The 26637-nt window shown below is 41.0% G+C and overlaps 1 protein-coding gene across 3 annotated transcripts in view; it reads left to right on the top strand.

The window, feature by feature from the left end:
- The window catches only part of RASGRF2 (Ras protein specific guanine nucleotide releasing factor 2), a 277046-nt gene that overhangs the window by 105420 nt on the left and 144989 nt on the right, over positions 1 to 26637 (top strand). For all 3 annotated transcript variants that reach the window (XM_033179253.1, XM_033179254.1, XM_033179252.1), the window contains exons 3-9: positions 6168 to 6315; positions 8604 to 8693; positions 11278 to 11531; positions 18551 to 18630; positions 19026 to 19219; positions 24195 to 24304; positions 25231 to 25349. In XM_033179253.1, coding sequence (XP_033035144.1) covers positions 6168 to 6315; positions 8604 to 8693; positions 11278 to 11531; positions 18551 to 18630; positions 19026 to 19219; positions 24195 to 24304; positions 25231 to 25349 — 995 coding nt within the window. The remainder of the gene's footprint in view (positions 1 to 6167; positions 6316 to 8603; positions 8694 to 11277; positions 11532 to 18550; positions 18631 to 19025; positions 19220 to 24194; positions 24305 to 25230; positions 25350 to 26637) is intronic.

Below are 26637 nucleotides of genomic sequence, written 5' to 3'. Positions count from 1 at the left end.
ATTTTTGTATTTATTTTGTAGAGATGGCGTTTCACCATGTTACCCAGGCCAGTCTCAAACTCCTGAGCTAAAGGGATCCACCTGCCTCAGCCTCCCAAAGTGCTGGGATTACAGATGTCAGCCGCCACACCTGATCCCAGCTAAAAAAAAAAATATATATATATATAGATATGAGATCTTACTATGTTGCTCAGGCTTGTCTTGAACTCCTGGCCTCAAGCTCTTCTCCCACTTCAGCTTCCCAAAGTGTTGGGATTGTAAGCATGGGCTACCGTGCGCAGCAAGAAGGACCCTTTTTCATGCATTTAGTGGTCATTTGTTGATGATATTCTGTGAAGCCCCTTTTGTCTGTTTCTTGACTTACTAATTTTAGCCAGTGTGATTGATTCTCTGGCATAAAAATGAAACATTTAACACCCTTACAATACCTCTTAGGTCCCCTGTCTTTTGCCCCCTCTGTTTTTGTTACTTACATATTTTTGGATCTTAAATTAGTTGACTTCATGTCCTCAAATAATGTCATTAAACCACTGTTGATTTATCAACTTTAGACAGTATGAATTGACTCTGCTAGGAAAGATAAGTATAATAAGTTAGACATTTAATGTGTTTTCATTGTTTTTTCTTTCCTAATCCTGAGGTTTTATTACTTTCATTATTATTTATTCTCACTTTATAAACTTTTAGACATTTCTATTCTGTTCTCTAAATTATTCCTCTGTGTTTTGTCATAGGCTGATTCTGAAAAATTAAAAACCAACAAGGAACATTTCCATAGTGGTTATAACAAATATTGTGTCCCAAAGTATCAAGGTTGGTGTTCGATCCCACAGAGAATGAAATGTACCGTATGTCATTGAATATTTGCTCCTTGAAGGAGAGCCTTGCGTGTGTCAACTTCTAGTTTCTTTCTAGCTTCCTTTACTTCATCTGGCTTGTTTTCTTGCATTCAATGTCATTTTATTGACTTTGATTTCTGTTTTGTTTGGTTGGAAAACCTCCTCCTAGTTTTTTCCTGCAGTAAGTGTGTGGGGATAGTAAGTTTTTCCTATCTTGTCCTGGTACTTGGTCAATGTTTGGTTGTCTGTGTATTGTTTATTATTTTAGAAATTGTTAAGCAGGTTCAAAATATTTTCTCCACAATTCTCTGTTGCCACCTAGAATCCCAAGTTAATGATAAAAAAAAGTATGACAGCATGATTCTCACTTCCTTTGGCTACCTGTTGTTTCTCTTTGGAAGCTCTTATAAATTTTTCTCTATCCTTAGAATTCTGATATTTTACCAGGATATATCAGAGTATGAAATGTTTTCATTTCTCCTGTCTGGTATTTGGATTATTCTCCCTATTTGAACTGTGCTGTGCTCAGTTCAGGGAGTTTCTTCCATTTCTGTTTTTTCTTTTTTAGATGGAGTCTCACTCTGTTGCCCAGGCTGAAGTGCAGTGGCATGATCTCGGCTCACTGCAACCTCTGCCTCCCAGGTTCAAACAATTCTCCTGCCTCAGCCTCCCGAGTAGATGCGATTACGGATGCCTGCTACCACACCTGGCTAATTTTTTGTATTTTAGTAGAGACGGGGTTTCACCATGTTGTCCAGGCTGGTCTCAAACTCCTGACCTCAGGTGATCTGCCTGCCTCAGCCTGCCAAAGTGCTAGGATTACAGGTGTGAGCCACTGTGCCCAGCTCTCGTTTCTTTATTATTAATATTTTTTCCCCATTGCAGTCTAACTTTTTTCCTTTCTGGAATGCCCGTAAGACAGGTATTAGACTTCTTGGATTTATACTCTAGGTTGCTCAGTTTTCCTTTTATATTTCCAGTCTCTTTATATTTTTGTTTAGTGTTCTTTATTTGACCTCTCTGACCACCCAGCTTAGTTTTTAGCCATGTCTGGGTTATTGGTTAGTAATTCCATTGACCTATAAAATTTTAGTAATTATTTTTTGTTTCCAAGAACTCTTTTATAAAAAATCTGATTACTCCTTTTCCATGGCAGCCTCTTTTTGCTTTATGTCTCTAATATCCTTCCGTATCTTTCTGAAGATAGTAGGTAACTTTTTACCTGAATTAGACTTGTTTCTTTTAGTGTCTTTTCTGTTTGTTCATTTGGGGCTATATTTGTTATCTCTTGCTGCTGAACAATTTTTAAAACAATAAACAATTTGTTGTTATACACAGTTTCTGTGGGTCAGGTATCCAGGCATAGCTTAGCTGGGTGCCTCTGCCCAAAAGTGTCTCACAAGGCTACAATCAAGGTGTTGGCCAGGTCTGTATTCTCATCTGAATGCGTAACTGGGGAGGGATCCACTTCCAAGTTCACTCACTCTGCTGTTGACTAGATTCGCTTCCTTACCAGTTGTTGGCTTGAGCTCAGTTCCTAAATGACTCTTGGCCAAAGGCCTCCTACAGTGTCTACTTTTCATGGGCCTCTTTGTAGAGTATCTCAGAACCTGGTAGCTGACTTCTCTCAAAGCATACAGCAAGACAGCAAGAGAAAGCAAGTGAGGTGGAAGCTAGAGTCTTGTAAACTAATCGCGGAATTGACGTCCCATCACTCCTGCTGTGTTGTATTCTTTATAAGTGAGTCACTTAGGTCCAGCTCACACTCAAAAGGAAGGCCCTGTTACCTAAGGGAGTGACTAGAAGCCAGGGGTCACTGGGGGGCCATCTTAGACACTGCCTACCATAGGGGCCTTTTGTGGTGATAGGGGAGGCTGGTTGTCATGAGTGTCTGCTGTTCCTTGTTTCTAAATGAAGGATCCTGTGGGACATTATGGGTAGCTGGTCTGGGCTTACTCTGTGACTGTGACTGCTGGATCGTGTAACATGTGTCAGCTTCCTTTTCAGGTATGTGGGCAGACAGTAGGAAGGCGGGTTGGAAATTCTTCCTTGTGTAATTCTATACCCTTTAGCCCACACAGCTGGAACCTGTTACTTGCCACTACCCACTAAAATATGGAAACATGATGGGATAGTGACTTCCTTGATTAGGTTACATTATATGGCAAAGGAAAAGGGTTACTGAAGATATCATTACAGTCTTAAATCAGTTAATGTTGAGTTAATTAAAAAGGAGATTATCCTTGGTGGACCTGATGTAATCAGATGAAAGACCTTATAGAGCAGGTGAGAAATGTTCTCCCACTGGCTTTGAAGAAGGAAGCTGCCACGAGTTCTATAGCAGCAGGGAAATGAACTTTTCTAACAGCCTGAATGAATTTGGAATAGGATTCTTCCCCAGCCAAGCCTCACGATGATAATGCATCTTGATTGACACCACGATCATAGCCTTGTGAAATCCTGACCTAAAGGTCCAGCTAAACTGAGCCTAGACTCCTAACCCACAGAAACTATGAGATAATAAATATGTGTTGATTTAAGAACCTGGAAGTAAAATACACTGTATTCATTTTCTATTCTGTAACAAATTATCACCAAACTTAGTGGCTTAAGTTCTGTTGTTACAGAATAGAAAATGAATACAGTGTATTTTATTTCCGGGCTCTCTTAAAGCCTCTCCCTTCTTGGTTCTCCCTTCTGTCCACAGTGAATGTCTGGAGTAAACCCAACCTCTGTTCTCAGAGTCCAGCTCCCTCACTGGAGTCCTTCTTTAGGAAGGTGCCACCCTTTTCTAGAGAAAGCAGACCTTGCACTGTCAGCTGGGGGTGTGTCACTGCTGCCAGCTGTGCCTTTTAGTTCTTATTTTTGAGGGATGTGAAGAGGAGGAGCCTAACTTCACATATTCTAAAGGTACTTGTTTAATGGAAGATCATAACAATTGCCCTTGCCTCCCCTCTGTGGTTTACATTTGTTGCTTCTGAGTTTGGAGACTCTCTGGGCCACTCTTGGTGAGAAGTGTGCTTATGCAAGGTATCTGTATCTGTGGTTTCCTCTACTCTCATTTCCCCACCAAGCTAATTCTGCTTGCTTAGTTTTTCTCTTCATGGAATTTTACAAATTCCATTATATAGGTGCTGAGGATGTCTGGTCTACTGATGGCATATTTTCCTGTTTTTATAATGCTTTTACGGTTTCATTCTTTAAACAGAAAACAATTTTTTTAGCAAAGACTTTGGAAGCACAGGGAGGACGTTGGTGATGAGTCTGTGTGAAGTCAGCCTTGCATTCCAAACTGGACCTGCCTTTTTCTTTTTTAAGAGAAAAGAAAATACTGCTTTGCTACCTGACACTGATGTAATGCATTTGTAACCAATTTGGCATATTTCTAATAAAACTGATGAGAAAGGCAGAATTTTTATAACAATTGCTTTTCTTATGCTCTATTACTGTTTTTCTCCCTTAAGTTCTCCCAAAGCATATTCCTATTAAGACTCTTCTATCTTTTCTTCTTCTTTTCCCTTCCTGTCACTTGTAATTTCATAGCCTCCCTTTCTAGTCTCTTCGGGTAATTTCTTAGAACGAGTGACTTGAAAATATTGCTGACACGGTTCTTTTCTAACCCTAACAACATGCACGATACAGGTGCTGAGGATGTTGAGATAATTGACCTAAAATTGTGATTTTTAGAAGTGTCTTAAGACTTTTAGTTCCAAGCAACACAAACCAAGTAACCTAAACCTCAAACCCGCTTAGGTTAAAAAAAAAAAAAAAGAGTTTATTAGCAAGACACTGCAGGATCTCCCTAAACCCCAGGCTAAAGTTGTATTCCAGTGTCACGAGGGCCTGGCACCAGGAAATAGAAAGCTACAGGAGCCCAGGTAGCCATTAACATTCTGTCTCAGACTTTCTGTCTCTCCTGTCTTTGCTTTTCTGAACATCTGCTTATTCTTTTCTCTCTCGTTGGACTCACTTTGACCGTTTTGGCATAGGTGTGGCCAAATATGGCTGCCCAAAAATGGCAACTAGAATTTCCAAGTTAATTTTATTGCAGTTCAAGCGAATAAGGCAGAGGTACAATCCCAGATTCCAAGGGGAAATAATCCATTTGGTTTAGCTTGCACCAGTTATCTCTTTTTAGGCTGGTTTAATGTGGTCATGAGGGCAGCTTTTGTGGTATAAACATGGCTTGCCATGGCCCAAGTTCCCAAAGAGGAGGTAAATGAGTGGAAGTTTGGGCAGGTATCTCAAAACACTTCTGCTGCAACATTCTTCTTTATGTCCAACGTGCACTTTCTCATCAGAGAGGCAGTTTAGCTGGTGTTTAAGAACATGGACTTGGGGTCAGACATACCTTAATTTGAATCCCAGCCCTGCTACCTACTAGCTGTGTGATCTGAGGTCAGTACTTTGCATCTGTGAAGATCAAATTCCTTCTCTGGGCAATTGGGATCACAAATCTCCTGGGGTTGCTGGGAAGATGAGATGAAATAATGTATGCTATATCCTATGCACTCAATAAATAGTAACTATCATGAATTACTACTATCATACCATTGGGGAAAGATGGTATGCATGGAAGAACATTCATTTCATCATCCTGAATGATGCAAGAAGATCTGGAAGCAAAATTTTAGATACCACAGAATTATATCATCAGTAAAAATCTAAGAGTAAGTTTTGTTTTACCATACTTGACCAAAGACATAGATACAGGCTAGGCTGCAGGAGTTAGGGCCCGAATAATCTAAACTTATTTCTAGAATATAATTTCTATTTCTGTTGGCTTTAAAAACAGTCAATGATTTTGCAGTCTTAAAGAGAGCCCAACAGAGTTGGTGGTCACTAATACAGACATAATAGCTTTTTTCCAGTTAGTGCCTGTTCTAATGGTCTCTGCGTTCATTCTGTTTGGGAGCAGGTTTATTTTGATTGGCTGATATCTTACTCAGTGAAATATTTTGAATAGCATCCCTGGAAACCATGTGCCAGAATTCAAAAGACCTCAGTTTTTTTTGTTAAAGAAGACACACTACTTTCTTTTAAAAACTATTACAATTTCTTTTGTACTTTACCCACTTTTATGATAAGATATTTTGGGTAGCAAGTATCATTAAATGAATTCTTAGTGAAGGATATGTAAAATGATTATTTAAATCATTCATCATTGAAGGATACCAAATGTCAGCTGAAAGTTAACATTTATGTAATGTAGAGATAGCTGAACAAACAAGGCTCATTTCTTTTTCAAATGTAGCATATTATATTCTATAAGGAACTATATATAGTAGAACAATATCTCAATGACTAACTGTGTAATTTTCTCTCAAGTTATGCAGACATTTTGATTGAGAGGGAAGTATTAATGCAGAAGTACATTCATCTAGTTCAGATCGTAGAGACAGAAAAAATTGCAGCTAACCAACTCCGACATCAACTTGAAGATCAAGACACAGAAATCGAAAGGCTTAAATCAGAGGTATTTCCCAGTTGATAGATTCCTTCTCACTGTTTCACGTTTTACCGTCATTTCCTCATGATGACTTAAGGCCTATTCAGGGCAACATTTTAATCCCAGGCTGACTTCCTCTGACGTCAAAACATACATGGTTGGGCCTGACGTAGACATGGATCTAATGTCTATATTAGGATTAGGCAAATGTGCTACAGGAACATATCAGGATAATGTGCTTTTTTTTGGTGGGGGGTGGTTATTTGTTCTCCTGATACCCTTTATTGGCTCAGAAATTCAAGAATTGACTATAGCATTTAACTGTTTCAGATGCCCTGCAGTAATGACAATTATGAGTCTGCCATAGATTCAATTAAAGTCTAAAATGACAACTAAGGGAGGACCAGAAATGAATTCAGAAATACTTTACTCTTTTAGATTTGAAGGAGTCCAACCTTCTCCCCTCCACAGTTTTGAAAAGAACATTTGGATTAAACTATAAGACATTTGCTAGGGTGCATTTTTCCCTGGAGTTGGAATTCCTGCCTCCCCCTCCCTCCCTCAGAGTGTGAACTTCTCAGGACTTGCATCCCCAGATAGTGAGGCTGATGCCCAGTGTGAGCAGAAGGCGGTTTTAGAGTCTACAGCCATGGTGTGTGCCTGGGTCCTCCGTCCCTCCCAGGCCTCAGTCTAGATAGAGAATCCTGAATGTACCTTTCCCAGTGTCCTGTCCTTCCTCATGGGCAGCAAGCAATCACTGAAGAATGGGAGAGGAATGCAGAGAATGAGATTTCCTCCCTCTTTCTGCTCAGGGATGCACTGGTATCTTCTGAGATTCAAAGAAGGGAACAGGACACAATTGTATCCTCAGTGACAGAAACAGTTTAGGCTCCTCCGTTTTGGCAATGTTCTTGTCATTTTTATCGTCATCAGACAACATTTTCCTTTTTGTGTCTTTGCACCTTCCTCTGAGACACACCCTGTGAATCCTAGATGGGGTTTTCGCCTTCTGCTCCTAGCACACATCACCTCCGGTGTCGACAGCACAGGCACAAGCTTCTTCCAACTGGGATGTGGCAGCTTCTCTGATGATGACAACTTGCAGATGGCGTTCACCATATTATTACAATTGTTAACTTCCCAGTTCGACCCTGATATCTGATATGGTGAAAACAGCAACAGAAAACTTAACAAACCTGCATTTTAAAAGACTGTATCAGGCACTGTTATTTAAAACAAAATTATTGTGTTCTTTCTTTGCCACTGTAAGCTAGAGCAGATGCTTGTCTGCTCAGTGAAAGAGGTTGGTATTTACTCCACGAGAGAAGCTCAACACCAGGCTATGTTCTTCAATGTTTATGTGTGTTTATCTGCCTTCACTATGTTCTATTTTAGTCTGAATGTAGATTGCAGTAAAAAACTGTCAGTTGCAGGTATGTCTTCTGTGGTCTCTTGACAGGAGCAATTAATTTATTTCCTGCTCCCTTTCTTTTCCCACTTCCTTGCCAGAAAATGGCAGAGGGGTGGATTTGGTGTGGGGGACAAAATATAAAGACAAGCTAGAGAGGGGCCATTATGATCTCTTAACTTTAGGGTATTGCTGGCTAGTAGGTCTGTAAAGGTTCTTAAGCTTGTAAGAGCCTGCTGTTGAGTGCTGGTCTAGAGAATTTTACTGCTATGTGTAGTTGAGAGGCCACCCAGTCTTGAAATGCCCCTCACAGGTCACGGAACTGAGCTGGAGATATGAAGAGATCGCAGGTTATTTTGATCCTTTTTACCTTTTGTGAGGAATTCTCTTAGTTGGCTTGGGCCAGCCCCAGGGCTCTGAAGTTCCCTTTACAGTTGCCATTTTCCTAAGGACGTCTGTGAGTCTGGGGTGCCATGTGCTTTGGAAGACTACAGGCCAATGGCCAGAACCAGGGGCTCTGAGCTGAGTGTCACTGCATGTGGGGACCACAGGGCATTGCAGGCAGCCGCCTTCAGGTGAGGGGGTGGACATATCGCTGGGCTCCTGACAAGGTCTTGGCCTCTCACCACTGGCAGCTGGGGCTGAGTTTTGGGCTAACGTTTCCGCTAGCCCAGATTCCAGGTTACACTTTACGCAGTCACTTCTTATAAACACTTCCATTGGTGATACCGTGCTTGGGGTAAAGTTTATGTTTCCCCCATCTCAGCACCAAAGGAAGACAGGGTGCATAAAATGTGGATGTTTCTGAGGATCTCATTGGACCACCTTTGTAGGCAGAGCTTCCTGTGTGTTATGGCTATATTCCAGCATTTCCCAGGTCATGAAATGGACCAATTTTGTGTTCCAGATTATTGCTCTTAATAAAACCAAAGAACGAATGCGACCTTACCAAAGCAACCAAGAAGATGAAGATCCAGACATCAAGAAGATTAAAAAGGTAGGGCCTGGAGGTTTCCAGCTTTGCAGGAGCGTGGTGACCAGTCGTCTGTTCTGTGGTGATGTCTTTGCTACCCTGTGCGTGAGCCGGGAGCAGCCTTGGCGTTTCTGTGCTGTGGCTCCCAGACTTGCCCTGCGGAGTGATCCAGACATGGCTACTCTAGAGAATTTATGCTTGAGATGTCTTTACACTGTCTAGGAAGGACGCCAAAACCAGGCATGAAGACAATAGTGTTCTCCAGTGGGGTTAATTAAGTGCTATTCAACCTCTTGATTTTGTGTGGCTTTCATATTTTGGGGGAATATTTTTTAAATTACATTTCAAAAATATTTCTTTTAGCTTTAATCTTTAGTGCTATTTAAGGAAGATTTTTTTGGGCATGTGAGACGATTGAGTAAATCAGCACATCCGCTTAGATTTCTGTTTTATTATTGTTTCTTATTTAACATCCACACAATCAGCAGATTTTTCCCTCTTACTGCCATTTATAATTGCACAACTTTTGCAGTGAACCAAATGCTGGCTCTTACTCTAGTCTGCTGTGTTTTGATTTGTCATTTAGGTTTTGATCCCATGATCCTGATTATCTTATATAAAGCACTTATTCAGCTTTGTTAATAATAAGTGAAAAGCGTCATATTTGAGGAAATTTGCCCGGATATGCATCTTCAAATCCTATTTCTTTTTAATTTGTTATTATTCCTTTCATTTTATGCTAATAATCATTCCCCTTTCACTGTAACAAAGCTTTAATGTGCCCAGCATTTACCTGGGTGTTTCAAAGATGATCAGTAAATGTTTGTTGATTGGCTGAAACACGCAGACCAGTGCACCTTCTCAGGCTTGCCTGTTATTTTTCACATCATCCCTAGGGAATCCTGATCGATTTTAGAGACTATGGTGTTTTCTACAAAATTGATTTTAAATTTTATTTTATATTCTTTTTTACACCTTTAAATATTGCTCAGAATTTGAAATAGAAATGATTCTTAGGACTAAGCCAAATGTTTTCAGTTTTCCAGAAATATAAAAGTAAAATAACACTATTCATTGCTTAGAATTTATTATTTTTTGAATCTGGTTTATGCTATTGTGTTATAAGATTAATTCATTTTTTAAAAAAAATTCCCATCTAGTCAGTCTGGAAACAAGATTAATTCTATTGCCTTTCCTTTAATAGTATGCAGTTGCAGGTAAAGAAAAAATTAATAAAATTCAATTTTCAGGTGTGTGGTAGAAACTGGTCTATTAGCAAATATGTGAAGCAGCTATTGGTCAGCAAGCACCCCCTGCCCAACTAAATAGAAAGGTTTTACTTAACACAAAATCCAGTTAAGGGGATTTTTAAAAATATTTCTGTTAAATGAAAGAATACTGATAAAATTTTAAAAATATTTTTCTACCTTCTTGTTTCTTAATAGAAATAATTTTTTAAACCAATTTTTGCCTGGTTAAATAGGTTTTGAGATCAACTTTGTTGTTCTTTATGTCGCATTTCAAAATAATGTCTGCATGGAAAAAAGTGTTAACAATGAATGAATCATCCTCTATTCTGATCTTGGCAAATATCAACATAATTTTTTTTTACCTTAATAGATTACAACTTAACATTGGTTATAAGTCATGGAAATTTTCGTTAGATTTCTTCAAATAATCTGAATATAATATCCCCACATAATTGTGTTAAAATGTGGTTAATTTTTATTGAAGTAGAGTGACTTTAATGCCTGTATAAAAATGGATAACATGGTGACCACACAGGTAGGCAAACAAGAGAATTTTAGACATTGCAAAAGAGGGGTCATTGTTCAATACGTGATAATTTAGAACATAGTATGGAAAAAGTGAAAAGTGTAAGGATGTGTTAAATAGGTAATAATGATACTTTGGTAGTGATTTAATACTTTCAATTATATGTGAATTTACAAACTACTTTGTTGCTGAATCTGCCACATCTAAAGTGACAAACCCTAATTATCATAAAACAAATCCTAGTTAATTGTTATAATTTTTTATATTTAGAAAGGACTTCTGTATTTTTTTGTTAATCGTTTTATTTTAATTTCATGAGAAATGAAAGCAGTCTGATAACATGAGATTAAAAACAGAGAAACACGAGATGGGGTCTGACTGTGTTGCCCAGGATAGACTTGAACTCTTGGGCTCAAGGGATCCTCTCACCTTAGCCTCCCAAGTAATTGGGACTACAGGCCTGTGCATGTCCAGCTCTGTCAGTTATTTTATAGATGAAGAAACAGAGAATCAGAGGTCAAGGTGGTAGCAAGTAATGGCAGAGCCTCTGAGTGAAAGGTTATAATATATACTTGACTGCTCAGTGCCCAGCATTTACCTGGGCGTTTTAAAGATGATCGGTAAATGTTTGTTGATTGGCTGAAACACACAGGCCAGTGCACTTTCTCAGGCTTGCCTGTTATTTTTCACATCATCCCTAGGGAATCCTGATCAATTTTAGAGGCTCTCATGTTTTCTGCAAAATTGATTTTTAATTATATTTCATGTTCTTGTCCATAAATTAATCACCATTGCAACTAGTCAGATTCCCTTTTGGTTTTTTATTCTGTAGGTTCAGAGCTTCATGCGAGGATGGTTGTGCAGAAGGAAATGGAAGACCATCGTGCAGGATTACATTTGCTCTCCCCATGCTGAAAGTATGAGGAAGAGAAACCAGATTGTGTTCACCATGGTGGAGGCAGAGTCAGAGTACGTTCACCAGCTCTACATCCTGGTCAACGGCTTTCTCCGGCCCCTGCGTATGGCCGCCAGCTCCAAGAAGCCCCCCATCAGCCACGATGACGTCAGCAGTATTTTTCTCAACAGGTTTGACATTGCATAAATCCAAGAGAAAAACCCCTTTGTATTTCCTACAAGAATTTTTACTTAATCTTCAAAAAGATCTCAGAACTTCATCTCGATAGTTTATGATAGTAAGAATAAGAAAGCTGTTATTTGTATTCCATTGTTATTTTTACATCTTTACTTGAATCTTGGCATCTAATGTTCTTAATTTTTTCTTCCCTATTTGACATACATTGTCTTGTCGCATGGAGATGTGTGTCGGGGAAGATAATCTCTCTCATAAACTGAAGAAAATGGAGTGATTTATGGGTTTTTACATGTTAATTATACACAAGTATTTTAGGAAGAGCAAAAGCTAAGACGGCCTGAGAAGCTCTGGTGAATTTATTTGCTCAATACATCTTCAGTTTCCTTACTGCTGAGGATTCATCAATGAAAAATCAGAAAATGCCTGCCTTTATGGAACTTAAATTTTGATGCAGGAAGACAGACAATGAACAGCATTAGTGAAATAGATAGAATATTATATGGCGATTAGAGCTGTGGAAAAAAATAAAGAAGGGAAGGGGAGAAGGGGGAAGGGAGTGTTTAGGTGTTTTACTTAGAGTTTTAGCTATTTGTTTTTGGGTAGATAGTACACTCACATGGTTCAAAAGTCAAAAAAACATGAAAACAACATTTAGCAGTTGCACTCTCACCCTGTCTCTGTCCACCCGATTCCCCCCACTTTTTTTTTTTTTTTTTTTGAGATAGAGTCTTGCTCTATCTCCCAGGCTGGAGTGCAGTGGCCGGATCTCAGCTCACTGCAAGCTCCGTCTCCCAGGTTCACGCCACTCTCCTGCCTCAGCCTCCTGAGTAGCTGGGACTACAGGCGCCTGCCACCACGCCTGGCTAATTTTTTGGATTTTTAGTAGAGACGGAATTTCACCGTGTTAGCCAGGATAGTCTCGACCTCCTGACCTCATGATCTGCCCGCCTCGGCCTCCCAAAGTGCTGGGATTACAGGTGTGAGCCACCGCGCCCAGCCGCCCCGCCACTTTCTATACATAATATCTGTACTAATTTCTTATCTATCTTTTCAGTGTTTTTCAATTTTGATCTAAGAAACTATGAATATAGAATCTTATTTTCCCTCTTCTTACACAAAGGCAATGTACTTTAACATATAGTTCATTGTTTCACTTAACATTATTTCCTGAAGATCTTTCCATATTGATACCTAAAGAGCATTCTATTAAAGAAAATCACGACATGGTATTACAATCTGTGAATGTACCATAGTTTTTTTATAGCAGGTTTTCAGAAAAGTTTCAAGGATAAGGTGACATTCGAGCAAAGGCTTGAAGTTCCTGGAGGAAGAGTGAGGTAAGCAGAGGGAGCTGTGCGTGCAGGGGCCATGGGGCTTTAACATGCCCGGCAGGTGAGCTCGAGGGCCTGCCCTGCTCAGTGTCAGTGAAGGGAAGAGTCAGGGAGTTATCAAGGTGGGACATGGTACAGCCATTAACTTTTACTCTAAATGAGATGGGGAGACATTGGTCAGGTTTTGAGCAGAGAAGGGGTGTGATGTGACTTCTGATTTTGAAAGGTTCACTCTGGCTTCTCTGCTGAGAGTAGTCTGTAGGGAGATCAATTAGGTGGCTATTTCAATAAACAAAGTGAGAGATGAGACACCTGTTAGGTAGCTATTTCAGTAATCCAAGTAAGAGATGATTATAATAGAGGCAGTGATAAGTAGTTGGATTCTGGGTGTGTTTTTAAGTCAGAGCCAGTAGGTGTCACAGGTGCGACTAGCTGGGGCCAGTGTCACGGAATTTACCAAAACAGTTGTAAAGTAAGGCAGATTTGTTAGAGAATGTGTGAAAACATGTTACAAGGGTGGAATGGGCAGCACAGCAGAGAAGGGGCTGTCTGCAGAGAGGCAGGGACTGGAGGGAAGTTTTACAAGGTCGTGCAAGAGGGGGTTAGGTGTGGAAGAGGTCATTCCTTGTGCTAGTGGGTTGTGTTTCTCAGAACAATTGTTCATTCTTCTCCCCTACCTGGAGTCTTCCCCCACCGGAGGCCCCTTCTTTATTGCTTACATATCCATCAGGACTCAACAGTGGGATTTGCTGATGGGTTTGATGTGGGTTTTAAGAGAAAGCAAAAAGACAGGTAAGATTGCAACATCTTTTGGTCTGGACAACTAGAAGGATGGAGTTACTGTTTACTAAATGGTAAAGACTGAGTGAAGAACAGGCTGAGGGGAAAAGATGAACTGTTTTCTCTTGGATCTGTTGAGCATGAGATGCTATTAGCCATCTAAGTGGAGATGTCAAGTGAGTAGGGATCGGATATTTGTTTGGAGTTCAGAGGAAGATTCTGGGCCGAAGATAGAAATTTGGGAGTCCTCTAGTATACAGATAGTATTTAAAGCTGCTAGTCTGAATGTTATTACCAAGCAAGTGAGTACAGATGGATAAGAAAAGAGGAGCATGGATATTCCAACATCTAGAGGTCAGGAAGATAAACAGGAGCCAGCAAAGAAGAGTGAAGAGGATCCATTGAGTTGTCAATGAAAACCAGAAGAGTGAGTTGTCCTGGAAACGAAAGCAAGAGGGAACCAACAACAATGCCAAAAAAGTCAAATAAGCAATAACTTAGAATTGACCAAGTTTAACTCCAAGTTTAACAACTCGGAGTTTATTGGTAACTTTGATTAGAGACCAAAGCCTGATTGGAGGCTTAGAGAGAACAGGCGGTGGGGCAGAGGGAAGAGGAATTGAAAAGGGTGGGTATAGAAAACTCTTCTGAGAAGGGCTGCTGTAAAGAGGAGAAGAGAAACAGGGTGGTACCTAGAGGCAAATAAAGAGGGTAAAAGAAGGGTGGAGGAGAGAGGGAATTGCTGAGCAGTAAACTTGCAAAGGCGAAAGTGGACAGAATGTGCTGCACAGGTCAGGAGATTGCCATTAGCTGGGAGCATGGCAGGGCAGGAATAGTACATGGACACTTCTGTAGTCAGGAGGCAAGGCCATCCGCTAATGGGGCAGATGGGAGGGAAGTGTCAGAGTTGGAGAAGAGAGAAAGAGGTGTGGAATAGTGATAACTGGGGCAGGGGAGTAAATGGATTCAGGAATGTTGTATTAGTGCTGGGCAGCACTGAGAGCCTGTGTTAGCTTATTAGGCTAGTGGTTGTGACTTTCCAGTGAGATCAGTCAGAATGGTTGCATGTTTTTCTTTAGCCACTTTCAGCTGCATGGATGCAGGTGCAGAGTGGGTGGAGGATTGGGATTAATTAGGATTGGTGTTGTGGCTGCTGTGATGAAGTGAGAAAAGAATAAGGAAGTTGGGCCGGGCGCGGTGGCTCAAGCCTGTAATCCCAGCACTTTGGGAGGCCGAGACGGGCGGATCACGAGGTCAGGAGATCGAGACCATCCTGGCTAACATGGTGAAACCCCATCTCTACTAAAAAATACAAAAAATTAGCCGGGCGAGGTGGCGGGTGCCTGTAGTCCCAGCTACTCGGGAGGCTGAGGCAGGAGAATGGCGGGAACCCGGGAGGTGGAGCTTGCAGTGAGCTGAGATCCGGCCACTGCACTCCAGCCTGGGCGACAGAGCGAGACTCCGTCTCAAAAAAAAAAAAAAAAAAAAAAAAGAATAAGGAAGTTGAAGGTGTATACAAGGAAGAGATTATAATAATGAGCCATGGAATCTAAACTGAGGAGAGAAAGTAGTGCTGGTATGAGAGGTTTTTGCCAATAAAAAGGTGGCGGGGTCTGGGGATTTAGGTCGTGATGGTGTGAAAGAATTTTGGAGTCAGGGTTCTAAAGGCAGTGAACTGAAAGATTAGGAGTAGTCAGAGAATGTTGTGCTTGAAATTGAGATAGGGAAGGGATGCAGCTATTGACAATGACAAGGTCTAGAGTACAATCAAGGGGATGTTGACTGAGGTCAATGGAAGACAGGATCTTTGGAGGAAGAGTTCAAGGTCCTGTGAGGCCAGGATATTGAAATGTTGTTTGTGTGCTATTGGAGTCCCCAAGAATTATGACAAGAGTAGTGTTGGAGAAAAGAGCAACCGTAAGCTGAGAGCTCAGATCTCAAGGCATCAGGAAGAGCCACTGGTGTCTGTAGATGAGTACAGAAAGGAAGGGTGATGAGTGGTAGTCTGATAATGTGAGATTAAAAGCTAGGCTTTCTTTTGTTAAAAGGAAGGAGGGCTATTTCCCCCACCTTGCTGGCAATGGCTCCTCTCAAGTGTGTGAGACATCCAAAGGAGCCTGGGGGTAGCCCTTGATCCTCAGGCAGTACAGCATTCTGGTGATACTTCAGTCACCAAATGTGCAGTTTCAACAGGTCTGATGGTAGTGGATGGGATTGTGTATACACTCTGATAATGAGAGGAACTGGAGAGGGTGGGTATTGAAAACTCTTTTGAGGAGAGCTGCTATAAAGAGGAACAGAGAAACAGGGTGGTACCTAGAGGTAAATAAAGAGGCTGTGTCACATTGGTTTAGGTTGCCTCTGGCTCTGTTTCCACTGGATTGCTTGATCTGAAACAGGAAAGGCCAGGTTTATCATATTGTTTAAATTCAGAGTCAAGATATGCCTCTCTTTGGAAGGTAAAGCCATAAGCTCTTCATATAGACTAGCAATTATTTACCACATCTAGACTTAGATGGAAATTTGAAAAGATTTTTTTTTTTTTTTGAGATGGAGTCTCGCTCTGTCGCCCAGGCTGGAGTGCAGTGGCGTGATCTTGGCTCACTGCAAGCTCCGCCTCCCGGGTTCATGCCATTCTCCTGCCTCAGCCTCCTGAGTAGCTGGGACTACAGGCGCCCGCCACCGCGCCCGGCTAATTTTTTGTATTTTTAGTAGAGATGGGGTTTCACCATGGTCTCAATCTCCTGACCTTGTGATCCGCCCGCCTTGGCCTCCCAAAGTGCTGGGATTACAGGCGTGAGCCACCGCGCCCGGCCGAAAAGATATTTTTTAAATTTTTTTATTTTTAATTTTTATGGATACATTTTATGGTTATATAATACATATACATAATATGGAATGGATATGTAATAGCTGTACATATTTATGAGGTATGTTTTATAGTTTGATATAAACATATGATGTATAATGATCAAATCTGGGTAACTGCGATATCCCTCACCTAAAACATTTATCATTTCTTTTGTGTTGGGAACAGTCTAAATCTTCTAGATATTTTGAAATAAATTATTGTTAACTATAGCTGCCCTATTGTGCTATCAAATAGTAGAAGTCATTCCATCTATCTAACTGTACTGTTGTACCCATTCACCAAACCCTCTCTTCATTCTCCCCTTCCCCACTACCCTTCCTAGCCTCTGGTAACCACCATTCTATTCACTACCTGCATGAGATTAACTTTTTTAGCTTTCAAATATGAGTGAGAACATGTGATATTTGTCGTTCTGTGCCTGGCTTATTTCACTTAACATAATGTGAAGAGGTGTGTTTTTAAAGGTGAGGTTTAAAGAGTTTTATATCATTACTGTTGTTTAACTAGATTCCCTTTACATGCCTTTGAAATTAAGCCCTAGGCAGCTCAATAATTTTGAATTTCAACACAGGTTTATAGTTAAGAAAATGTAATCTTCCTATTTATATACAGAATTGTTTTGTCTGTTTTCTAACCATGCAGGTATCAAAATATGAAGGTAGATGTATCAAGTAGTTTGTGTTCAACACAGGACAGAGAAATTCCTCTCTGAGTGGAGGGAATTCACTGCTTACAGAATCTGTTGGAAAGGCTGGGGGAGTAAAGTCAGGGAGTGGCCCTTAAACTGTTGACTTTCAGAGAACATAGATGTGATCCGGAGGTTAGGAAACCATTGCCACCACCACTGCTGGCCACAGATGCCTCTCAGACTCTGGAAGCTGGTTCCCAGAAACTAGAATCCTAAGACTGGGTGCTGACATTGCCCCAAAGCACTCACATCTCCATGACTGACTTTCAGCAACAGGAAGATGACTCCTACTTCCGCCTTCCTTGTCTTTCCAAGTGCATATATTAGTAGAACTGAGTTTACATCCAGAACCATAGCTGCAAGGGAATCTGGGAAATGTAGTTTTAGTTCTACCCCTCTACACCTAGAAGGAGGATGGAATACAGATTGAATGACTAATCTATAATACCTGCCAAACTAGATTTGGTTGAAATCCTTGAACAACAAACACTACTTAGTTAAAATTGTTATAAAAGAAAAACAAATTAGAATCTCATGGAACCATTTCTGTTTTATTTCATGGACCATTTGAAATAGTAAGGACTTCTTGATGTCTGTTGTAATGGAACTTGACTAATAACAAGCCAAGGGATCTCACTGAGATGAACAGTTCTGTATTTGATTATGTCACTGTGTTAGTTCAGAAAAGGCTTCAAAGTCTCATTGCAGTAGGTTAATTCCAATGAGGAGAAAGCAAATGATGTTTTGACTTTGGTAATTACCCTTCTCGGCCCTTTTAGGAATTTAGATCCCCAATTCATGCATCATTCTTATTTTAGTATCTCTATGTAGGCCTCACTCTTTTCAGAAGATTCTTTTGCATTTCTGTCTTGGGTATCTTGGGAGTGGTTATAGTGGAGTTCTGTCAAAATTTTTCCTCTAGATTTTTTCATCCTCTCTCCTTCTGTCAAAACTCATTTTACTGACAGAAACTTTCTCCTGAGTTATCTAGAATCACATATGAAAAGAAAAAAGGGTCATAACTTTAATTTTCTGATTATCGATTGAAGTACTGTGTTCTAATAGAGGAAAGCTCACTTAAAATTGATGAAGAAGGTTATGTGACAATGATTTGGTGCTTTCTGTCCTCTAATATTTGAATGTTGTATCAGGGTTTGCTGAGGCTGTCACAATTGCTTGATAGAAGATAGTATAATCCATGTTATTATTGGATATAGTTTGGAGGCCCTATGGAACATATATATTATGTATACATTAAGGCTTTAAGGACTCAGTGGATTTTAAACAAAATAAACACATTATAGCAACTAAATTATATTATTTTTCCATTTTTTTAAATAGTGAAACAATCATGTTTCTTCATGAAATATTTCATCAAGGACTAAAGGCAAGGATAGCAAACTGGCCCACTTTAATTTTAGGTAAGTGCCTTCTTTAAAGATGTAAGATTTTATTCTAGAGTGGCCACAATTAGAGTAAAATAGCTCCAATATTATTCTGCCTAAACTGTTTGCATCACCCTGTTGACCTGTGAGCTTCTGTACCCTGGGATTCTGTCTCCTTGCCTTTTGGGTACTTTGGGCCCTGCTTCAGCAGTTACCTTTTGACTCTTTCCCTTGGCCTGTCATAGTTAATTTGGGGCTGGAGTCAAGTGCTGCCTACAAGTGCATTCTACCAGATCATCATTCAGGCATCAGGGTTGCGGCTCCATGCATGTGTGACACCTGGTGCTGGGACCCACTCTTTGCCATTCCGCCCAGTGTAGGTAATTTACCAAGCAACAAGGGAAACAGCCATGTTTACTGTTTCTTTCCAGCTGATCTGTTTGATATTTTGCTCCCCATGCTGAACATTTATCAAGAATTTGTACGTAATCACCAGTACAGCCTGCAAGTTCTCGCCAATTGTAAGCAAAACAGAGATTTTGACAAACTCTTAAAACAGTATGAAGCCAATCCAGCCTGTGAGGGGAGGATGCTGGAGACATTCTTGACCTATCCCATGTTTCAGGTAAGTCACTTGGGATGCATTTTGTAAGTCAGAGGTTCCAGCTCAATTTCACTGATACCTAGAGTGACCAGCGTGAGATGTGTAAGTGTGCCCTGGGAGGAATTATGGCACAGATGCATCATCTATTGCTGTCTTGAGCTTGACCCTGAGATAAACAAATATTGTGCCACACATTCTCTGTGTCTCATGGATATAAGAAAACCAGGCATTTTTGAAGCAAAGAATTCAAGAATGATTTTTTGAAACACTGCACAATTTTCTCTTTACAGAAAGATTCCACACAGACCTCTTTCATGGAGTCTCCTCCTCCAGCATGTTTAAAAATATTATTTGGTTTACAGAAATAGGATTCTGTGCAAATGTTCCAGTTTATGCTAGTTGCATAAAAGATTCTTGGGGATGGAGTGGCTGCTGGGAAGGTTTCTGTTTCCCGGCCCATCCTCCCTTCCTGTCGCGGTTGCTGTTGAGTCTCCCTTGGCTGGAGCTCTGGAGAACAAAAGGAGGACCTCCCTGGTCACAGAGGCTGTGGAGACTTAGGAAACATAAGGCACGGGTGGGACCTGAGGACTCTTGGCAACTAGTCAGGTGGCCGCAGGGGCTCCCCTTTTGGGACTAGAGCAACCCAAGGGGTCAAGAACAGTTGCATTCTTTCCTGGATCTAGGGCTTTACTGTTAAGAGCCCGGAAGTGAGAACCAGGGAGGCCAAAATGTGCATTGAATCTCCTGTTCTTTTGAAAAGTGTCAATTCTGTTCTTTTGGAAGAGCATTGAGTGTTCCCATTGTGGAATTTAGGTGGCTTCTGGCCAGGCCTCCAAATTATCATGTGGTAAACCGATTCTACTAATCATGTGTGTTATGGTTAGTGTGGAGCGCTTTGTCCTCCTGAGCAGGCATCTCTGACCCTGGCTAATCCTTTCACAGCCTCACAAAGAAATGTGGCTGTGGTGCACAATTGTTTGCCTTGACGTTTGTCAGTCCCGCTCGAAATCCTGGAAGTTGCTGTAGAAGTTAAGTCAGATTTTTAACCCAAAGGATGCATTTAAAACCACTTAAGTATAGTGAAACTTTATAGGGTTTTTGTTTTTGTTTTCCTTTGGAACTGAATTGTTTGAACTCTTTGCCCCTCTGAGGAAATATTTCACAAGAAAGATTTCAGACTTTAAAAAAAACGATCTACATAATTGGAATTTAAGATTTTATTTACAATGAAACATCTTATATAGTATAACATTCTTCTGAGATTCTATGTGAATTTTTGACAATTATCTCTAGGTTATGATTCAGTACCCCAAGTTGTATCTGTTCAGTAACCCCAAGTCAGTTGCATATACAAAGGTAGAGTCGTGAAGACACATGGGGCATTCAGAGAAGAACCAGCTCCCTACCTGACAGCCCCCTGATGTCTTTCTTCGTGCTATTTAATTCCCTCTTGGTGTGATTTTTTCAGTATTTTGAAATGGAAGAACTACACTTTTCGCTGTAGATGAGGTGTCCATATACAGCAAATGTAGGGCCTTGGAAAGGTCTTTGGATTTCTTTAAAATGCTGGGATACTTGCCCACCGCCCTGCCCTTCCTCTCCTGAAGACTAAGCCTGGTAGCAATGACTGAGCATTTTGATTGACCCCAGGGGATTTTTATAATGTCATAAAAAGAACATTGGACTGGGAATCTTTAGGAGACCTGATGTCTCACTCATAGCATTGCGAGAAATAATTGAACCAAACTAAATAGCTATTTTGTAATCTGTAAATTGAGGCAGCTGAGCTCTAGTTACCTCCAGACTCTAACTATCTGACGTGGTGATCCTAGGGTGACTACACTGGTTCTGATGTTTTGGGCTGGGTAACTATGTGGTGTTACAAGGAGCTTGGTGATAGTCTAGGAGCCCCCCTCCCCAAGGATGTGGTAACTTCAAACCTTGGAATGTTGGGTCAGATATTGAGGCTTTCTGGCTTTTGCCAGGCAAGTCTAACTAGAGCTCTGGAAGAAGCCTCAAAGAATTTAGCCAGAATTGTCCAACTGCAAAAAATGACCAAACTGAAAGAACATGGAATTGTCCTTGTTTGCTTCCCCGTAAGTATTTTGAATAGACCAGGAGACGTCATTAGAGTTCTGTGCCCAAGGCCCTCATGCTCCTTGGTGTCTCCCTTCTGTCTTCTTTACTTGATGCCTCACTCTTCTGCCTTCTCTCCAGAAATAACCCTAGAAAACACCTGGGGGAAATTGCCTTTTGTAGAAGCTGAAGCTGAGAGGTTTTTCCTTACTAAGCTCATTCTCTCCTTCTTGTTCCCTTGTGGTTCTTTCACTAATAAAGTGAAATAGTCATGAAGGTGTTTGAATCCCTTGGAGGGTCCGGTTGTATCTGCTTCTCTCTGTATTAGCAGTGGTACTTGTCCACGTCTGCCTTGCTCCCTTGTAAGGCTGGACACCTCAGGATGAGGCTAGGGTTCTCACTTTTTTGTTGTTGTTGGAAGCCAACAATGGAAGAGGTGACCCTAGTTTATACTGCCAAGAGACCTCTGTCCAGACTTTCTTGAGCCCAGATATGGAGGCAGAAGTTAGTGTAGGGGCAGAGAGAGGAGGAGAGGCAATTGGAAGCCTTTAGCTTGTATGTGTAGAAGAGGAGAGAAGGTGATTGTCTTCCTCCTTCTGGGCCCTTTTTTGAGTTAGTCAGTTGCTGCTGTTATCGAGCTATGTTGAACTATGGAAACATGCAGAAATTGTAGAATTTGGATGATGCAGTAAAATTATCCCCAGTTGAACTATCACAACAGTAAGTCCAAGTATTGCCAAGAAATTTGTTATGGAAAATAATGTTGTCATTAACATAATTTTTATTTATTAAAGACAGTGGCTTGGCTGGTACCACTTAAATTGGCTTCAGCTGCTCATGTATTTATTTGGATATGTATGTGTTGAAAGTCCATTGGTAAGCCGATCGTGAAATCTGTTCCTGACAAGAACAACAGTGTTAGATGTTCTCCAGAAAGTAGCTACTTGCTATTCTATCCACTTATTTACTGTAATTGGAGAGCAAGCTAATTAATGTCTATAAAGTGACAAGTATTTGTTCCATAATTGAAAGCAGAATTATGATTCATTTAGACAGTTCCTATGACTCTTGGTTTTGGAGGAAGAGATTTATAATCGGCTCTTGAAGATACGAATGAACCCTTTGGAGAGCTGACCACTTCTCTGCAGAACTTAGTTTGTCTGGTTTTTGGCAGTTTCAGTGCTTGTTTCTTCTTTCACCATAAAGTGGAAAGGGCCAGAGACTGAATTCAAATCCATCTACCTGAATCTTAGCCAGGGAGCACTTTAAAAGAAATTTAAGTAATGAGGAAGGATCATGAGAGTATTGACCAAACTCAGTTTTGTGGATTTTCAGTGCATTATAAGTACTCAAGCTTTCCTACATCTGTCCCCTTCACTATGAAAAATTGAGGACATTAGCTATTGATTGCCTTGATTTTCTTGTGGAACTACTAATTAGAGGCAAACTTTTATCAGTCCTGCAATTATGCCAACGAAAAGGATATTTGAAAGCACTCTTATCCCAGAAGTCTTCATCAAGTGGGACAACCCTAAGGGCTGTATTAGTGAGAAATTCATGGCAGAAGGAGCAGAAAATCTCCTCCATGTATCCTACGAAGGGAGGGTTCTCCTGTGTCCCAGCCTCCCACGATGAAGGGGACCTATTTGTGCTTCCTGAAACCTTAATTTGATGCCATTCCTTAGGGCACGATCCCAGAGCTGAAGTTCAATGTCTGTGCTAATGGTGGCTGTGTCTATGCATAGTGTGTAAATGGAGACACTCAATAAATATTGGTAAGCAGCCCAGTGAAGGCCACCACTTGCACAAGAGCCAAAGCAGATCCCTAGATAAGGCCACTGACCCTTCAGGACAGAATGGAAGAAACCACACACAGGGCCCTGGAAAGCCGTTTTAGTTTCTTCATTCTTAAAGGTCCTTCCAAGTGCTAAGTGAGACCTCAGTCCCCACAGACGAGAGCTCCCAGGGTGAGCTCTGAGAGAAGGCAGTGCACTGGTCAGAGCTGGGCTTATAGTTGACACTGCCCTTTACTGTGAGGCTACCAATGGGGCAAGTTTGGGCAAGTTACCAAACTTCTTCCCACTTTAGTTCTCTATCTGTAAAATCCTAAAACTTCTTCCCATTTTAGTTCTCTGTCTATAAGATGGAAACATAATCCTTATGATGTTGGAGGACTAGACACATTGGCAAAGCCTGGAGCACCCAGTCTGACCCCCCAGTGGGTAGTGTTGTGGTAGATGTTCATGCATGTTATTGTTCAAATTAAGCCCCCAATAAATATGTTGTATCACTACAAATTAAGTTCAATCTCTACCATGGTTTATTAAGATCTTCCTCTGGTTGGTGGAGTTTCTGTCTTTGACAGAATTCAGATAGTCTGTTAATAAACAAAAGTACAAATAAATAACCTAATTAAACAATAATTTTTACTGCAAGGAGGTGAATTGAGATGAAGTAGGAACAGAAAGTAATAAAGGTGAACATGTCTTCTCTCAAGTTTTAATTCTTAGAATAGTGCAGTGGGATTGTTGATTTTAAAACATTGCAAATGGACTCATATATCTAAAACACAGACTCAAGTGACTTGATGATAGCTGCGTGTTTCCCTCTGAACCAGTTTTCAAAAACTATGATTCAAAAGTATATGATTATGTAAAAAAAAATTAAACAACCATCTCTTTGTACCATAACACTTCAATAATTTCCACCTTTCCATGTATTCTTGGTGAAGTCTTTTTTTGGTGTGAATGAAGTGTGAAGTGTAGTACATTTTATTTGTATTTCTTTTTTTAAAAAATGTGTAGAACAGTCAAAAGTGGGAGAGTAGAGACAAGCTGCTAGAAGCAATGATGGCCCTGCGGAGCATGTGCCCTGCACCCACCCTGACGTCTTGCTCACACTGGCCTCTCTTTGCATCTAGATCCCCAGATATATCATCACGCTCCATGAGCTCCTCGCTCACACACCCCATGAGCATGTGGAAAGGAAAAGCCTGGAGTTTGCCAAATCAAAGCTAGAGGAACTGTCCAGGTACGCCAAGAACTTATAATAAAGGCTTGGGAGAGGAAAGCAGCAAGTTAGTCTCTTGCGGAAACCTCCTGTATATGTTCCAAGGAACAAGAAGCAGAACAAATCCAGCTTCTCAGATTCACCTCAAAGTTAAATACTAGCTTGTGAGGCGATACTGAATCATCATTCACATTCATTTGAACCAAGAAAAATACATATCTTGGAAAATGTTCTTATAGCATGTGAATTTATGTAATTCAGATTAGGTGTATTTTGGTTTAAGTTTGGAAATGTTCATGTTTCTTTCAGCATTAAAAAAAAAAAAAATGATAGCCAGGTGTGGTGGCATGCACCTGTAGTCCCAGCTACTTGGGAGGCTTAGACAAGGGTGCAAGGGGTGATGATTACTTGAGCCCAGGAGTTTGAGACCAGCCTGGGCAACATAGCGAGACCCTGTCTCAACAACAAAAGACTCTCAGTTGCATTTTGTATTCATATTTGGCAAGATTTTAGAGAAGGTACAGTTTGCATTTCTCAGTGACTTTTCATTGTTACAAGCACTTATTTATGTTTGTGTTACTTTAGTTTATATGGGATAAATGGTCTAAAGGTCTCTTATTTAGACTGCCTCCAAGAAATGACCCCCTAATTTCAATGACGGGATCTGGCCACAAAATGACATGTTGCTTTCCTGTTGCACTTAGAAGCAGACATGCCCAGGATGCTGGTTATTGCTGACCCATTTACTGTTTAGAATCATGAGGCACATTGGTGTTGCTTTGGGTTATGGCCTGTTGAAGCCTGGAAAGATCCAGTCTATTTCCCCCAAAGCCCCGGTTCAGTCAATACGAGCTTGAAACCGAGCTTCTCAGATGGAGCTCTTCTTTGCCTACATGCTAGGGCAACAGAAAATCTCTTACTGTGATCCTGTCTGTGTTGTGTCACAGAGTAATGCACGATGAAGTCAGCGACACTGAAAACATAAGGAAAAACCTTGCCATCGAAAGAATGATCGTGGAGGGCTGTGACATCTTGCTGGACACCAGCCAAACGTTCATCCGCCAAGGTAAGTCCTTGTGAAATGGACCCGCGACCGGATGCGCTGTGCGGCTGTCACATGATCTCGGCGCACCCCGGAAGGCGTTCTGAGCAGGCGTGACGGGTGCGGTGCCCGCAGGACCCCCCCACGGCCTTCGCCGAGGCGGTGGTTGAGGCCCACCTTTGTGCTGTTTCTTTTCAGGGACCATGAAAAACAGCAACACAATCATAGTAAAGCACGAGTGGGGCAGGCAGTTACATTCTGACTGGACGCTCCTCCTCAGCGGCCCGGACATTCTCTGCAGCTCCAAGGAGGACCGGTCGGCCTGGCCCACGGCCGTGGCAGTGCCAAGTGCTGACGATACCCAGGCCAAGGCTCAGGAGAAACTTGCGTTACTCAAAGCCCTTTCACATAAGACTGGGGACCATGTCCGAAGTGAAAACAGCTGTCTCTTGTTCCCATTTTTCATCAGCACTTCCGGATCCGCCCCACACGATATAATTTGATTCAACTGGTAACTCCCGTTGCCAGATGAAATGTCTCTGATGGACTCTTGCCACGCTTTGGTAATGCAGGAGCTGTCGTGTTTGCGAAGTGTGCTTTGGGGGCATCACTCGATAAATTAAGCTTTTGAAGAGTTGAAGATATTTGTGCCGGAAACTGTGGAGAAGCAACAGCCTGACAGTGCATATTTCTCCTCGGCTGTTATTTCAAAATGCAAGACGTAAACCACATCCCAAGTTATTTTTTTAGTGCTTAGGTCCTCTGGGGGAGGGGAGAATGCCTCAGGCAGTTGATTTGAGACAATATATTGCACAGATTTATAATTTTGAATTTGGTGAGAAGTGGAACATAAATTTGGAACTCAATCGTTAATGTAGTTTCTGTTTATAATGTGCCAATATCATCTGAAGATATTTGTGTTGCCATTGCCTACCATAATGTACTGCTTAAAATCTCTTTTTACCTCCTCAAGAACAAGACAATGTTTGTGCACATTAATTTTTGCACAGACTACTTTAAAAGCTTAATGCATGCCATTCTATTTTCCATTATTTATTTACAAGGAGAAACCATATATATGTTAAAGTTTGGGAGTATATTTTAGGAAATTATTCCTTTTATCATTTTTGGCTTTAGATATTCTTTTTCCTTTAAATAAGGGTGGAATACAATGCTAGCAACATCAGGCCCTTGTAATGCCTCCTCTATTCCTCTGCACAGACTGTGTCCCCACATTGGCTTCCTGCCTGCCAGCCTCTGTGCCTTTACCTGTGCTGTCCCCAGCCTGGGGGCTGGGAATGTCCTTATCCAT

This window comes from Trachypithecus francoisi, unplaced genomic scaffold (assembly GCF_009764315.1).
Source record: "Trachypithecus francoisi isolate TF-2019V2 unplaced genomic scaffold, Tfra_2.0 Lachesis_group2, whole genome shotgun sequence".
Lineage (NCBI taxonomy): Eukaryota > Metazoa > Chordata > Mammalia > Primates > Cercopithecidae > Trachypithecus > Trachypithecus francoisi.
Note: the sequence above shows the minus strand (reverse complement) of the source record. Positions and strands in the feature narration are given on the sequence as shown.